At 51.4% G+C, this 16840-nt stretch overlaps 1 protein-coding gene across 2 annotated transcripts in view; it reads right to left on the minus strand.

Annotated features, from left to right (window-relative positions):
- Window positions 1-16840, minus strand: part of PREX1 (phosphatidylinositol-3,4,5-trisphosphate dependent Rac exchange factor 1) — a 176028-nt gene that overhangs the window by 79808 nt on the left and 79380 nt on the right. The window contains exons 4-5 of one of the 2 annotated variants that reach the window (XM_020906205.2): window positions 10331-10435; window positions 3624-3725 (exon numbers count right to left, since the gene is read on the minus strand). In XM_020906205.2, the coding sequence (XP_020761864.2) occupies window positions 3624-3725; window positions 10331-10435 (207 nt within the window). The remainder of the gene's footprint in view (window positions 1-3623; window positions 3726-10330; window positions 10436-16840) is intronic. The other variant, XM_070472737.1, reaches the window with a different exon arrangement.

Consider the following 16840-nt stretch of genomic DNA (forward strand, 5'->3'; position numbering starts at 1 on the left):
GGGTCTGTCTTGCTCGTGACTGCAGTCCTGAGTTGTGGCAGAAGCTGGTGTGCAGCAAGCAACATAAGATACACACGTCATCCAGCGACACCTACAAGGGTCAGGGTCAGTGGGTCTCCCCTCGGGCACCTGCCAGCTGAGCCCCGGGGGCATCACCCCAAGCCTGAATCATTTTCCTGGAAACATTGATGGAAAACTCAACAAAGCCTGAAAATGCCAGCTGTCTATCCCAGGCCTGGGCTGCAGGCTGAAATAGAATGTTCCGGCTATTCTTAGGCAACATTCAAGTTCAGCTTTTTGGGGCAGTTCCCAAAAGAGGCTTTCATTCTCGCTTCTTCCTCCTTCCCACCCAGGCTCCTCAACCCTGTTCGCCTCCTCAATTCAAAGTTCAGCTCTAACAAGGGGGCTCAGACAGAAGGCCACGGGGACAGCTGCGAGGGCGTCAGAGGCGGAGGGGGTGGGGGCAGGACAGAGGGTTGGGACTCAGCTGCCCCATGCTCGTGGGATCATCTTTGGAAATCCGCTGGAAAATGTGACAGGACGGAGGAACTCAGGAGGGGTACGAAGAGTTCCCCTCCACCCCAGCTGTTTTCTGATGCAAACATTTCAGCTGCGGGTGCCAAAGGCCAGGACACTCTGAGCAATTGTGCCGGGCGGGGAGCATGGCATGGCCCCACGGAATCTCGGGCCCTGCTGGCTGGTCCCCAGTGCTCTCTGAGCCCCGGATAAACACAGCTGGAGACGGAGGAAATAGGGAGTGTAAACAGCCATTTGGTCTGGAGGGAAACCCACAGCCCTGCTTCCTCACTGTTTCCTGTGGGCAGTTAATCCTGCATCAGTTGCCAGTGGGTTCTGTTTCTCTCTGCTCAGGGAAATCAGAGCCCAGCATCTCCGCCAGACTAAACTGCAGCCCCTGGGGCTTAGCAGGTCCCAGACCCACTTGGACTTCACATGGTGAGCTTAGAGGCCCTGGGGAGACAGAGGTCCAGCCCCCCGGCTTGTTAAAAGACAGAAACTGCCTTTCCGAGTGGCCACTGGGGTCCTAGACTTTCCCAAGGTCCAGAAACCAAGCATTAATCCCTAGGCAACCTTGGCTGGGGTCTGGGGCTATAGCTGGTGATGCTTCTAAGTGGTCACATATTCAAGGATTTGAAATCCAGGAAAGAAGGGGCAGACCAGCCACTGAGCCACAAAACACAAGGCTACCAACCTTCCCCAGACCCCATCTAGGGAACTGAGAAGGCCAGCACCCCCGACACACCAGCGCTTTGGCAGTTTAGACTCTCCAAAGTGCTTCTCAACAGGCCGTGTAGCCTGACGGTTAGGAGGCAGAACTCTAGACTCTGACTGCCCGGGTTCCAACCATGGCCCCTGCTGCTTACCTAATGTGTGGCCTTAAACAGGCCACTTCCTTTCTCTGCCTCTGGGCCTCATCTCAAAAATGAGGTTGATCCCAGTGCCTACCTCATTGAGTTAAGAATTAAGTAAATAAATGTTTTATCACAGTATCAACCCTACCTGTTTGTATTGATACTAACACTGCGTTACAGATGGGAAACTGAGGCACAGGAAAGCCCCAAGTTTACGCAGCCAGTAAATGGCAGACCCAGGATTCAAACCCAGACAGCCTGTGACTGCAGTTCCTGGCCCTCATCCAGGGGTCAGCAAATTTTCTCTATAAAGGGCCAGATTGTAAATATTTCAGGCTTTCCTGGCCACATCCGGTCTCTGTCACATATTCTTCTTTGTTTGTCTTGGGGGCTTTTTTAACAACCTTTAAAAAAATGCAAACACCATTCTTAGCCCGCGGATTGTACAAAAACAGCCCATGAGCTGGATTTTGGCACACAGGCCACAGTTTTGCCAGCCCCTGCCCTGAACCACTGCAGAACGCTAACTCTTGGACACCAGCAACTGATTCAAGTTTGGCAAACACACCAAAGACATCAAACAAAGCCCATCTGCAGGTCCACTGCAGTCTACAGGTTACCAGTTTACAAGTTCCACCTGGGGCTTCTTCAGCACCAGGGTGAAGAGGTGAGCCTCGTATGGCATTTCCAACATCTGTTTGGGGATCAAAGCAGCTGCAACAACTGTAGATGGTTCTTCCGGATTCCCGGGGCAGACAAACAGCAGCAGGCAAGAGGAAGCATAGGAAGAGCTGGGTGCCACCACCCACCGCTATACACGTTAAAGGTCTGTGTTCACAGGCAGAGTGGATAGCCCTTGAAAGGGTCTGGTCCAACTCAGAGGCTCAAGGGTCACCCATCGCCTCCAGCAGAAAGGTTTGTTCAAGAATACCCTGGTATCAGGCTGGCCAAAAATTCACTTGAATTTTTCCATTACATATCACGGAAAAACCTGAAGAAACTTTCTGGCCATCTCAGTACTTTCCCCCCCTTCCCTCTCCCTTTCAGTTCATGGAGCAAAGACGCGTGTGGCCCCAGTGAGCAGGTGTGTGAATGAGGCACCACCAGCCAACTTAATCCACCAGCAGGGACCCCAGAGAACAGCTGTCAGACATAAGGCCTTCAGGATGGAGCCAGGGCAAGCCCAGGCCAACAGCCACCATGTCTAAGGGCCGAAAACCCTGGGCTGAAAGCAGTAGATGGTGGCAGAGCCATCCTCCCAGCCGGGGACCTGCCCAGAAGCCAAATCCGAAGCTAATAATCAAGGCTTCTCAGGCTCCCACGCAAGCAGCACACCTTCCCCTGGACTGCCTGACCAAGGCTAAGTCAAATGTGGGTGGGCGGGGAAGGAGACAGCCGAGGCGTGGATGGCTCTGGTTCGCCCACCCAGCATCTCCCTGCCCCATCTCCCCACCCCAACCCCTCATCCACAAAGAACCCAGACTTCGGTGAGGGGCTCCCTCTCTCTCCATCACTGGACTTGTGGCCTGTGCAATCCAGGGATTGGTTGGAGCACATGACACAAGTCTGTGCCAATCAGAACTCACTTGCTCAGGGTGAATGGTTCAGGGGTGGAGCACTTGACTCTGGTCTCTGCCAATCAGAACATGACACTGCCCTGCTCACTGTTATTGGACAATATCTCAGCCAATCAGAGCTCATCATGATGGGGTCAGGGGTCCCAAGTCCAGGTGTCCAAGTCCAGGCAAATGAGAGGCGAATAAATAACACAAGCAAAGACTTACTGTAATTGGTTCAAATTCAAGCACTGTGACTCAGGCCCAAGTTATTCCTAATGTCGCACTCTCCTGGCCATAGATGGCTAAAACCTGAATGACTCTCAGGACTTTGGTCAGAGCTGCTGGAAATGAGGCTCTCTCTTCCCCACTGTCTTTGAACTGGATAGGGTGCAAGGCTGCAGCAAATACAGCCACTTGCTACCACACTGAAAAGAAAGCTGAGAGGTGGGAAGCAGAACTGAACCAGAAAGAAAGTGGCAGGGCCCTGGCTTGGATGCAGCCCGGCCCAAAACTAATGTCGCCCCTAGGCTTCTCAGCTACTTAAACCAGCAAGCTTTATGTTTTGCTTAAGCCTGACAGAGCTGAATTTTCTGTCGGTTCAAAATCAGGGGAAGACACTACATTGTAAAGCAATTATACTCCAGTAGAATTCTTTTTTAAAGAATTGGCCAAAGGAATAGGGGGAACGACTCACCTTGAGGAGGAGGGGGTACTTGCAGATCCTCTGAATAGGAGACAACAGGTAGCCCTCCAGAGGGATGTCCGTGGTCTTCCGGCCTCCGAGAAGCATGCAGCTCTGCAAAGAGACAGGAGACCTTCATCAGAACTCACCAAGGACAGCCAAGGAGTCTGGTCACCCTCAAATAATCGTGGGAAGCGCTTGCAAAATGGAGCTATATGCAAACACTTTGGAAGCAACTTAACACAGAGGACAGGAAGAAATTTGTAAGGTCTACAGTCCAGCACAAACCCTAGATCAGAAGTTGACAAATTTTAGCCCAGGGGCCAAATCCTGTTTTGTCAATTAAATTTCTTATTGGAACACAGCCATACTCATTTGTTTACATACTGTCCGTGACTGCAAACAAGCTATAATGGCAAGGCTGAGTAACTGTAAAAGAGACCTTATAATTGCAAAACCCAAAATATTTACTCTCTGACCTTTTACAGAAAAGTCCCCCAACCCCTGATCTACAGAAACACACACACACGCACTAGGACACAGGAACATGGACACTCAAAACTGCCTTGTTTGTAGCAGCAAACAACAGAAAGCAACCTGAAAAATGTTTGCAGATTTCTACAATGGTACACTACGCACTCATGAAAACGGGAGAACTAAAGCTCTCTATAGCAATATGGGTGAACCTCAAAAACATGCTCTTGAGCGAAAAAAGGAAACAAGAATATGTATGGTGTGAACTCATTTATATAAAGCTTTGAACAACACACAAAACAAAACCAGACATTCTTTACAGAGAATCTATGGGTACTAAAGCAGAGAGTCATGCATGGGAAAGAAATGTACTAAGTTACAAGTCTACCACGGTCTCTCACCACACCCCTCAAAGTCCCTAATGAGGGGCTGTCCCTAGCCAAGTCATAGTTCCTAGTCCAGTCGCTAGGGCTCACCACGGCCCACCACGGCCCAGTGAATGAATGAATGAACGAATGAGTGAATGAACAAACTGCCAGCACATCCAGCAATGAAGGGGTCTCAGCCTTCCTCCTCAACAGCATGCTAGCAGACTGGAAATGGAACAGGACTCCTGGGAAAAGGGATTCCCATCCTATCAATCATTCATTCATTCTACAGATACACAATGTGTGCTTACTATGCGCTGGACACGGTTCCAAGCACTGGGGAACTGCTCAAGAAAGCAGGCAAATTCCCTGCCGTACGGTCAAGGGCAGATAAGACTAGAGAACGTTTACCATGCGCTGACCATGCTTAAGGTTCTGTGTCTTGGCTTCACCCACAAGTAAAGTTTATGCTCACAGCCCCAGAATGAACCAGATCCCCATTCCAAACGGGCAAACTGGCACTCAAGAGCCGGAAGCACTGGCCCAAGTCTCAGATCTGCGTCCACTGCCTCTCGGGGACCTTTGCAGACGCTCTCCTTGGAGAAGCAGAGTCCCAGGGACCCTGGGGCCCTGCTCTGGCAGGAGCTGCATGGCTCCCAGCCCCACATCTACGCCTGGCACAAACCAGGGTTGGGGCTGCAGCAGCTGGGATATGCCAGGCCCCATGCCGTTCACACTCGGGCCTTTGTCCTCCGAGCCAGCGGTCCCCACAGGCTGCCCTGGTGATGTCAGCTCTGGGCAGAGAGAGGGGGACTGGGAGTGGAGGCTGCTTTCCAGACGCCCCCAGGGCTTGGCGGGAGAAAGGCCTGGCTCTTTGTTCAGGATCGAGAAGTTTTCACAGGACTGTCACAGCCACCACCTCCTCTTCACCCCAAACATCCTAGATTATTGTTTCACTTTATTTTCATTAAAAAAAAAAAAAAAAGCAAGCACACACAGAGCTATTCACTATTCTAATAAGATTATGCCCCGGGCAGTATGGGAAGAACTTTTGAGAATCCTCTCTTTAAACCATCCTAATCCACAGAACTGATCCAGGTGATGTGTCATCCTCAGCCTCTTCCCAACCTTCTAACGGCAGCTGTGCCCGGCGTGGTCCCAGGTCCTCCTATCCACCCACACTTATCCCCACCTTACCTCATCCAGAACCATCACTCTCACCTCTTTAACCGTCCTTTATGAAGAAACACTCAGCTTTCTATCTCCAGCCTGGCCCCTCGGTTCCCTACACCCCAGACTCAAATCTCTGATTCTGGCCCAAATTCCCACCTGGGAATCTAACAGGCATCGTAAACCTCATATATATCCAAAAGGAAATTCTTTTCTATTTACCTCTCATCCTGGCTCCTACTAAGCCTTCACCATTTCAGGAAATCATATCTCCACTCTTCCAGCTGTTTGGGCTCCAAACCCTGGAGTCATCTTTGATTCCTCTCGTTCATTAATACACCAAAGCCAAGCACACAGCAAATGTTGTCAGCTGGACAATCGGATGCTACATGAATCCAACTACCTCTCAAACTCAAAGTTTTTTTTCAGAATGGTAAAACTTTTTGATAGCCAATATTACCTATATATCTTGGTGATATATAGTATATTAATGTATAATATGGGCTTCCCAGGTGGCTCAGTGGTAAAGAATCTGCCTGCCAATGCTGGAGATGTAGGAGATGTAGGTTCAATCCCTGGGTGGGGAAGATTCCCTGGAGAAGGAAATGGCAACCCACTGCAGTATTCTTGCCTGGAACAATAACAGACAGAGGAGCCTGGCGGACTACAGTCCATGGGGTCACAAAGTCAGACACGGCTGGATGACGGAGCCCTCAGACACTACCACCCCATCTTCACCACCATCATCTCTTGCCTGGATGGGTGCAGCAGCCCTCGAAGGGGACTGAATCATGCCCCACCCCCCAAGTGTCCCGCCCACCCGGAATCTCAAAATGTGACCTTCTTTTGAAATAAGGTCTTCACAGATATAATTAATTAAATTAAGATGAGGTCATTCTCATTCGGGATTAGGGTGGGCCTGAAACCAACCAGCTCCGTGCCCCTAAAAGAGGAGGACAGGACACAGAGAAGGCAGACAAGTGAAGAGGGAGCCAGAGGCTGAAGGTATGTTCCACAAGGCAGAAACACGTGAGGCCACCAGAAGCTAGCAGAGCAAAGGCAAGGTCCTGCCCGGGGGCCATCGAAGGGAGCATAGCTCTGCCGACGCCGTGGTCTGAGACTTCGGGCTGCAGCAGTGTGAGAGAATCATTCCGTTCTAAGCCACCCAGCTTGTAAGCATTGTAACAGCAGCCAAGGGCAACCCACACAAGCCCCCAGCCTGGTCTCCGCCCAGCTTCCACCGTCACAGGGCCAAGGAGAGCCGTCCAAAATGCAGATGAGTGCACGTCACTCCTCTGCTCAGAACCATCCCGTGGTTTGCATCCCACTCAGACTAAAATTGAATATTCTATTGAAAGGACTGCCACATGCTCCAACCTGGACGCATCTCACAGACGTTCTGCGGAGCGAAAGAAGGCAGACACAAAGCCTCCTTCTGACTCCATTCGTGAACCATTCTAGAACAGGCAAAACTAACCTTTCGTGAGAGAACCTGGCACAGAGGTTACCTCTGGCTGCACAGAGGGGCATGACTGGGAAAGGGGATGGAGGAGGGCGCTTTCCGGAGTGACGGAAGGGTTCTAAATCTTGATCTCGGGGGTGGCTCCACGGGAGCACACATATGGGAGAATTCATTATGCTGTGAGTACATTCACTGCACATATGCTACACGGCAATAAAAAAAGCTTTCTAAAAATCTCAGATTCGTTCCATTGTCTAGATGCTCCCTCATTATCTGGTCTCTTTCAATCTTTCTCCTACCCCGCGTCCTACTTTTCCTCTCAGACTCTCCAATGCAACCACCGTGCCCTTCTCGCTATTCCTCAAACACACGCAGGCCTCAGGACCTTGGCACTTGCAATCCTCTACCTAGAATACTTTCCCTCCAGATACGACTTGTCTCTCACTCTTAATTTTATCCAGGTTTCTGCTTAAATGTCACCTAAGATGCTGTTTATCCAAAGAGCCATCTAAAATAGCAGCTGCCACCCAAAAACATCCTGTCGTCCTTAACTTACTTTATTTCCTGCAGAGGACTTAATGCCACATGACATACCATGGAAATCTCCCCTATGAGAAGGGCCATTCCATGAGAGCAGGGACTCTTCTTGCCTTGGTCACTGTTGTATCCCCAGGACTTAGAATGATCCTGACCACATGTCAGGCAACTCAAAATGAAACTGGTGAATGAATAAGTGAATCCATTATCCCCATTTTACAGACAAGAAACTGAGGCACAGAGAGATGAACTCCCTGCCCCATCTCTCCACTAGTGCACAGCACATCATGAATGGAAAGCAGATGGTGTCTGTTCCCAGTGCCTTAACATCCCATAATAGGCTCGAGACGGCTCTTCTGCAGGTGGCCAGAAGCCGGGAGATGCCAGCAAGGAGGGAAACAGATGGTGTGTGTGCTGGCGCCCACACCTCCTCCCCCTGCCCAACCCGGCCCGCCTGGCTGCTGCTAGGAAAAGGGCAGCCCGGCCACCAGGAAGACTGCAGGAGAGAGAGGAAGGGGGAAGAAGGGAGTCCCTTTTGTCCCAAACCCCTGAAAACAACTTCCTGACATCTTCCTGCTTCCCAAGACACAGCTGAGCCCAGAAGGTGGGACTCGGGGAGTCCAGAACCCAGGCAACTGGAACATTACTGAGTTTTGGGTCAATCACAGAAACATACCCACGTGTGTGATCTTACACGGCCTGACTTAACTTTGCTTTGTGTCACTTCTGAATATGAGTGGAAAAGTGGAAAAGGAAAGATGAAGATACCAGCAACAAAAGGCATCATCAGTCCTGAACGCTTAAGATGCTTGGGACAAAAGCGGAAATCAGTTGACCAATCTGTCCTGCCTCAGATGCTCACTGGAACTGGGCCAAGCAACACCAGCTCACTAGTGAAGGAAACATACATCATGACTCAAATCCCGGAAATACATTATTGGAGACTGTGCACTCGGGCAAAGTGCAGTTAAGAATTGCATTACATAGTTTAGCTCTCTGGGCATGTGGTTAAGACGCTTTATGCCAGGTCAGTTGACTGTTTACTTTTGTGTGCTGAATCCTGTGTCTGCTTTCAGGCAATAAAATAGTGTGGGGGCTTGGTGGAGGCTGGGGTGGTCTGTGACTGAATGAGCAGGGAACTCAGAGTCAAAAAATAAAGAGCCAAACCCATGAGAAGCACAATCACTTTTCAAGTATGTACTCTCAGAAAGTCACTTAATATTTTGGAGTCATCAAAAAGACTTGTGGCAACATCTAGGTGGTGACCCTGAATTCATTCTTCTTCCATAGCAAATAAACTTTCAGCTAGGCACAGGGCTGCCCAGAACAAAGCTTAGAGTTCCCAGCCTCCCTTGCAGCTAGGGATGGCCATGTGACTAAGCTCTGGCCAGTGGGATGTGAGAAGAGCTGTGTGCAGCTTCCCACAGTGCCCAGAGAAGGGGAGGGGCCGGCCCTTCTTTCCATCCATCCCGCATCTTACTACCTGCAGTGTGGAAGTGGTGCGATGTCATCTTAGACCATATCGATGATGAGGGCATACACTGGGACACTGATCCCGGCATTGGGGCCCCTATAATAGCCCTAGATTGTCTATTTCCACATTAGGAGAGAAATACAATGTCTACCTTATTTAAAGGGGCTTCCCTCGTAGCTCAGTTGGTAAAGAATCTTCCTGCAATGTAGGAGACACAGGTTTGATCCCTGGGTTGGGAAGATATCCTGGAGAAGGAAATGGCAACCCACTCCAGTATCCTTGCTTGGAGAATCCCCATGGACAGAGGAGCCTGGCGGGCTACAGTCCATGGGGTCACAAAGTGTTGGACACAACCAAGCCCTCTTCATCCTGGAGTTGCTTGGCTATGAGAGGCACAGGCATGGAGCTGCTAAAGGCCACACTGCCACCTCATGAGGAAAGCCTGCCTGGCAACGGAGCCCAGGTGAGAAAAGCAGAACCAAGAGACACTGCTGGTGGTGTCACTGGAACGCCCAGACTCTGCTATACCTGAAGCTGTTTTAGGTCTTAAACTTCCCAGAGAAGTGAACTAGTAATTTTTTTTTCCCTTAAGCCAATTTTAACCAAATTTTCTTCCACTTACAATTAATAATCCTAATAATATAATTGTGGCTTTCCTGATAGCTCAGACAGTAAAGAATCTGCCTGCAATGCAGGAGACCTGGGTTCAAGCCCTGCGTCGGGAAGATCCCCTGAAGAAGGAAATGGCAACCACTGCATTACTCTTGCCTGGGAATAGACACGGACAGAGGAGACAGGCAGGCTACAGTCCATAGGGTTGCGAAGAGTCGGACACGACTGAGCAACTAACATACACACACACACACACAATAATATATTTACTACTACTGTCGTTACCAGTTTTATCAGGATCATTACTTTAGACCAGGAATTGGTCAAATTGCCCCTAGGGCCAATCCAGCCCCCTATATCTCCTTTTATAAATAAAGTTTGGTTGGAACACAGCTCATTTCTTATATATTACCAATGGCTGCTTTCACGCTATAGTAGCAGAGTAGAGTTGTTGCGACAGGGGCTGTAAGTGAGGCAAAAGTGAGTCACCATCGGGCCTTCACAGAGCACGTCTCTGCTGCACCCAGGCCGCCCGAGCCGAGCAGGGGCCAGGCGGCGCGGGCCTGTGCGGACCGGCCAGCTGAGGCAGAGGGCGGCGGGGCTGGGGCTGCGGCTGACTTACCAGGAGGAAAGCGCGCACGGTGGGGATCTTGTTCAGCTCCACAAGCAGCCGCAGGGCCTTCTCGTGGTTGCTGCAGTACTCTTCGTATACGCAGAACTTGTCCTTCTGCAAGACACGGACAGAGCCTGTGGGAGGCAGCTCACAGCAGGGAGGCAGACGCTCTGAGACGTGCTGGACCGCTGGGCCAGCGGGGCCCGGGATGTGAGGGGGACCCCAGACCCTGAGAGACACCCGGCAGGCGGGATTTCAGCTGAAGGAGCTTCCACTGACCTCCCACCTCCACTCTGGCCCCAGTTCTGCACCCAGCGACCTCCCAGGGAGCAGCATGGCCCAGGGTCAAGGATACAGGCTCAAGCCAGGCAGACTGGACTTGAACCCTGGCTCTGCATTTCCAGCTGTGAACTGGGGCAAGCTAGCTGAACTCTCTGTGCCTTGGTTTCCTCATCTGTTGAGGTGGAATTAATTACAGTCCTTAGCTCATGGAGTTCTTAATTAAATGATTTAATAGGTATGGTCTCACCATACAGTAAATGCTCAATAAATGTCTTTACAATCAAAATGCAAATCAGATTGTGTCACACCATGGCTTAAACTCTCAGTGGTGTCCTGCTACACTAGGAATGAAATCCAACACTTCGTTACAGCCTTCAAGGGTCCACCAATGTGACCCTGCCTTTCTCACTGGCCTGCTACCTGCTCCTTAGATTTGCCAAGCCTGTTTCTACCTCTCAGACTTTGCTCTTGTCTTCTTTCTGCCTGGAACACTCTTGCCCGAAGCCTGGCAACTCTGCACCATTGGGGTCTCCACTCAAATGCCACCTCCTCAAATGACACCTGGACCATCCTAGCTAAAGTGGCCACCCACGTGTTCTCTATCACTCCCCCACCACCATCTTCCTTTTCTTTATAGCATTCCCACCATCTGGAATTATCTAGATTATCTGTTCATCATCTGTCCTTCCCCACCTGGCCGTCGGCTCCCTGAAGGCAGTGACCACATCCTCTAGTTCACTGAGGGGTCCCCAGGTCCCAGCACAGGGTCTGGCACACAGTAGGTCCGCAGCGAACACTTAACGAATGAACTCACACACCTGCTATGCACAATGCCCTATGTATATAAACAACAAGAGTCTAAATAAGACTCAAGAATTTGGGAGAACATGTAGACCTCTGGTCACTGCCATGCAGCCGTGGCACCGCTGACATGGGGGATCGCTCTCTTGACCTCCAGAAGTCCTAGAGCCCAAAGCTAGATTCTTTACAGGCTAGAGGTCACCTGTGGGTCACCAAGTCTGTAACCATCAGTCAGGGTTTCCGGGACTGGAGGGGCCAGGAGCCGTCTTCGCAGGAAGCTCTCCACCGAGCAGTCTCAGTTCCCAAAGGCTTAAAGGATACCTCCTCCCACCCCGCCAAACCCCAAACAAGGATGTCCTGGGGAAGGCCACAGGACAGGAAGGGCTGACGGCTCTTGACCTCGGGCTGAAGGGGTGGCCGGGAGACCCCAAGAAGCTTAGGAAGGAAGAGGTGGGTCTGCAAGGTAAGCAGCTCATCTTGTTTCTAAATAAGCCCCCAGTCATCCTGCCAGTGGGCAGAGGTTTCGGAATCAGCAAGCCCCGTCTGGGGCTGCGTGTGCACCATCTGAGCTGCAAAAAGCCTACAGATGGAGCCCGCGGCCAACACGGAACGTGCGCGGAGGGGTCAGGACTGGCCACCCCACGCTGCCCTGGAATGCAGGCAGACTCACCCACATCTCACAATCCCCTGACACGCGGACGACTGTATTCGACCCCTCACCCACGTGGGAAACCAAGGAAAGGCTGATTTCCAGGGCCTCACCCCTAGCGAAGCGGCAGAACAGGATTCGACCTCTCTCAACCCCCATACTGACGCCCGGTTCTACAGCCAAGAGACCACAGGCTCTGCTATTAGTATAGCTCCAAGGTAAGACAGCAAAGCCCTCGCGACCACCATCTGCATCAGCCTCCTAAGTGCGAGCCCAGGTTCTACACCCAGACCACCCAGGTTCACAGCCCAGATTCCGAGCCCTGTGACCTCGTAAAATTTCAGAGTCTCTGCATTCGTGCCTATAAATTACTGACGGTGATGACCTCCCGGTCGTAAGGTTGTTGTGAGGGTCATCAAGTGAATTTATAGTAAATGTGTAAAAGAGTGCCCAGAAAGGACTCCTTGACTATCAACAACTACTGTTATTGCTGTTGTCGACGTTGTTAGGATGACTATCGCTATTATTTCCGCAAATTCACTATCCCATTGGTGAACCCATCTACAATACGAGAAGTGGGGCAGGGGGTGGGTAGGTTTTGATGGGCAGAGTCAGGAGGAAGAGAGTGAAGTGGACTCGTGGGTCTGGGGCAGGGCGCCAAGGAAGGCACCCCGCGGATTTTGTGAAATATGGTGACTCTTGCCCCCCAGCAGGTTTGATGTCTCATTTTTGCACTGTCCATTTCCCCACCACCACAGTCTGGACAAGGATCTCCTTGGAGGCAGGGTTTGCACCTGCTGAGGTCACGGCTGCGATGCCAGGGAGGACTGAAGTCCCAGACAGAGAAGAGACACCTACTTGACAAATGAAGCAAGGGAGCAGCCGGTGGAGCTGTGTGGTGCCCAAGACCCTCATACCAGCCTCACTCTTCCTCTGATCCTCCACAACGCAGCCTCATGGTTCGCCCGTATGTTCTTCCACCCACCCAGCACCCACACCCCCTGGCTCTGGTCTCAGCCCCCAGTGTTTCCCCTGGGCGCCTGCCTCCTACACTCTGACCCCACTGACTCGACTCCACCCCCAGGCACCAGGGGTGAGCATGATGCCCAGGCCCAGTCCTGGCAGCAGTGGTCATGTGACCCAAGTCCCAGAGAGCCCTCAAGGACTCAGGCTGGAATTATTGCAAAGAGAAGCTCTCTTTGAACTTTTGTTTCTAAGTGAGCAGACTGTCACCCTGAAACTGCTGAGGACCACCTCTGCCATCACTCCAAGAAATAAAACCAAAACAGAGGAAAGCAGAGCCGAAAGATAAAGACCACATTCTGAAAACATCACATGGGATCCTGGATCCAGCTATACCTGACGTCAACCAACACTACTCATTTGTATGAGTCAGTTAAGTCCTTTGTTGTTGCTGTTGTTTAAGCCTATTTGAGTTGTTTTCGTCACTTGCAGTGAAGACAGTCCTAATATATGCACTTTCTAAAAGGGGAAGAAAATGAAAAAAATGGATCCAAGCCTGGTGAGATGACACAGTCTTCCTGTTCATCTCTATCTGCACCATGAAGGGCTTAATCTAAAAAGCACAGCCCAAATCTGTGCATTTTCACATGCCAACCCCAATCAATAAGTAATGCTGGCTGAAACACTAGCGAGAACAACTCTGGAGCCCCATGGAGAATGCTGTAATTGATTAGTGATGTCTGCGACGGATGCACGAAAGGGGAGTAAGTGGGAAGATCTCCACGGGTTTGTCATTCCTCGTTCCCTAAGCCCCTTCTCTGACACATTCTCATCCTCTCCTTCCGTAGTGAAAAGGGCAGGGGACCAAGGTCTGAGGCTCGGAGAAGCTAAATTTAGCAACTGACAACATCCCCTCTTCAAAACCATGCCGAGTTTCATCACTCCCATCTCCGTTTACAGAGCCCAATCCCAGCTGCATCTCAGGCCCAAGATGCAGCAAGTGTGAAAATGCCGCCTTTGACAACGAAGAGGCCAAGCATTCTGTTTCCTCCTAGGGGCCCTACACGGGGCTTTGATTGTTTGGCCAGGAGGAAATGGACACACAGTTGTGCACACACAGATGTGGGAGGTGGGAGCACGTGGCAGTGGGTTTGGGCTGTGAAAGAAGAGAAGGGGACGCTTGCCAGCTGGGGACGGCTGGGGGAGAGGGTTGAGACCCCGAGGAAGGGCTCAAGGGTCATCAGCTGGGTGGCTGCTGTCCACAGTACCCGGGGGGAGGGGGCGCGGAATGTCACTAGCTCCACAGAGACCATCTGCTCCCAGCCACACTTCACACCCGCAAACTGAGACTGAGAAGGGAAGGAGCTGGCCATGCAGACACCTCTGGTAGGAAGAAGAGTGTGAGATTCAGGTCACTTTCCCCAACTGATCATCTGCCTGTCCACACAGCTGACCACACCACATCCTGCTAAACCCTCCAACTCTTAGAATGCAGTCCCTGCAGGATCGCCATCCCCCCGACCATGACACCCCTGGTCTCCCTCCATCACTCACTCTGCTCCAGCCATGCTGGCCTCCCTGCCTGCCCGCTGTGGACCAAGCCCGCTCCAGCCAAGGCCCCCAGTCCTGGCTTCCTCTCCATGTGGAATATCCTCCCCCGAGATCCCCCACTTCACCACCTCACAGAGGCCTTCCCTGACCAGGATGGCCAGATAAAACACAGGACACTGAGCTGAGGGCCCTCAGATAAACCAGGAAGCGTGTTCTAGGATACGTGTGTCCCAAACATCGTATGAAATACATGCTGTGTGCGTGCTCAGTTGTTCAGCTGTGTACAGCTCGTTGTGACCCCACGGACTGTAGCCCACCAGGCTCCTCTGTCCATGGGATTTTCCAGGCAAGGATACTGGATTGGGTTGCCATTTTCTTCTCCAGGGGATCTTCCCAACCCAGGAATCAAAGCCACATCTCTTGCATTAGCAGGCAGATTCTTCACCACTGAGCTACCTGGGAAGCCCATATGAAACATACTTACATTAAAATATAATCTGCTGTTTACCTGAAATCCAAATTTATCTCAGCCATCCTAGGTGTTTTTACTTGCTCAATCTAGCAACCCTATTTCTGACTTCCAAGTTTCATACAACCTCAAGGAGTTACTCCTTACACATGCATCGTGTATTCTTCACAAATCTACGTCCCCATCTGCAATGACATCCTCTCTCAACTGATGGACCCTCCACATCTTTGGCCTAAGAGCCTCATGGCAGCAAAAGGCAGGTCTGTCTTATTTAGGGCACCAACTTCAGGGCCAAAAGCAGTGACTGGTGCACAGTAGATGCTTAATGATACTATTAAGAGACTTTATCATGGAGAATGGTGAAAACCACGAGACTCAGAATCAGACGACTTTGGCTCAAATCCCAGCTCCAACACTTACTGGCTGGGTAAACTTGCACACTGACTTATCCTCTCTGGGCCTCAGTTTCTGCATCTGTAAAGTGCGTATAATAATAGTACCCACGGTTAAAGGTTGTTGTGATGCTGTGATGAATTAGTATACATAAAGCACTCAGAACACCACCTGGGACAAAGAGAAAGTTGACTGAATGCTAGTTTGTGATCATCTCAGTAGTCACGGGTTGGGCCTAGGGGTGAGGGGGTGATGGAGTTTCCCACCGTCCACTGACTGGGCAGCAGGGGTGGGCTGGTCTGTAAGTCAGAGCCCCTCACAGGGTCTGAGATGCCCCTTCCTCGGCCGCAGAGCTCTGCTCCCAATCGCCACCCTGGTGCACTCCTGCTGGCCCGGGCACGCCCTCCCTTCGGGGCCCTCAGGGATGCGGTGGCGAGCGTATCCCATCCGTGCATCCCTCCCCAGGGAACCCCCTCAGTCTGAGACAGCACCTGGCCTGCCTGAGGCTGTCCATCCACTCCCCAGGACAGCCCCCATCCAAGAGGGGTGCAGAAGCCCCATTCCTTCGTGGCAATTTGGGGTGACCTGAAGGAAGAGGCACCCCCAGCTCCAGCGTTTCCTCAACCCCAGGTGGGGTCAGGCCAAGTGGAGACTGCAACCTTCTTCTTGAACTGCTTCCAACAGGGCCACCTGCACGCAGGCCTCGGGCTTCCAGACACCCAACCCTACAGCAGTGGACCCTTTTGAAAAGAATTCAGCGGCATCCTCCATGAGCATGGGGGGCAGGGGGTGACGACCGCAATGTTTTAATGAAAAAGATGAGTTTAAGTTAAAAACTCCGAGTCACCCACTGAGAAAGCGGACTCCACTTTCAGCTGTCTCAGTAACCTCAGGGAGGGTGTCAGCAAGCTGTGGCGAGACACCAAAGCCAGTCTGACACTGTTCATCTGCTGCTGCTGCTGCTGAGTCGCTTCAGTCGTGTCCGGCTCTACGCAGCCCCATAGACGGCAGCCCACCAGGCTCCTCTGTCCCTGGGATTCTCCAGGCAAGAACACTGGAGTGGGTTCCCATTTCCTTCCCCAACTGTTCACCTGAGCAGGTGTCAGCTCAGAGACGCAGATGAGCAGAAGTTTCTGGAAGGAATGCCATAACACAGCTTGGCTTCCACTGCATTTATTTTTAACAGCGAGAGACACTCACTTTCCAAACCCAGTAATGATGCAAATTTCCCTCTTAAATAAGTTTGTTTGGCTCTCCCACAAAGGCCTGAACTTCACTGTCGACGCATCAAGATTCTGAGGATAAACACTGCCGCCCTGATCGTCCAGTTCACTGAGGCCATGTGAGGAGGGTTGCAGGCTGAGTACAGAAGGGTACGGAGAAGAAGGCTGCCTCCTGGGCCCTAAACTCC

Source organism: Odocoileus virginianus, chromosome 9 (genome assembly GCF_023699985.2).
Source record: "Odocoileus virginianus isolate 20LAN1187 ecotype Illinois chromosome 9, Ovbor_1.2, whole genome shotgun sequence".
NCBI lineage: Eukaryota > Metazoa > Chordata > Mammalia > Artiodactyla > Cervidae > Odocoileus > Odocoileus virginianus.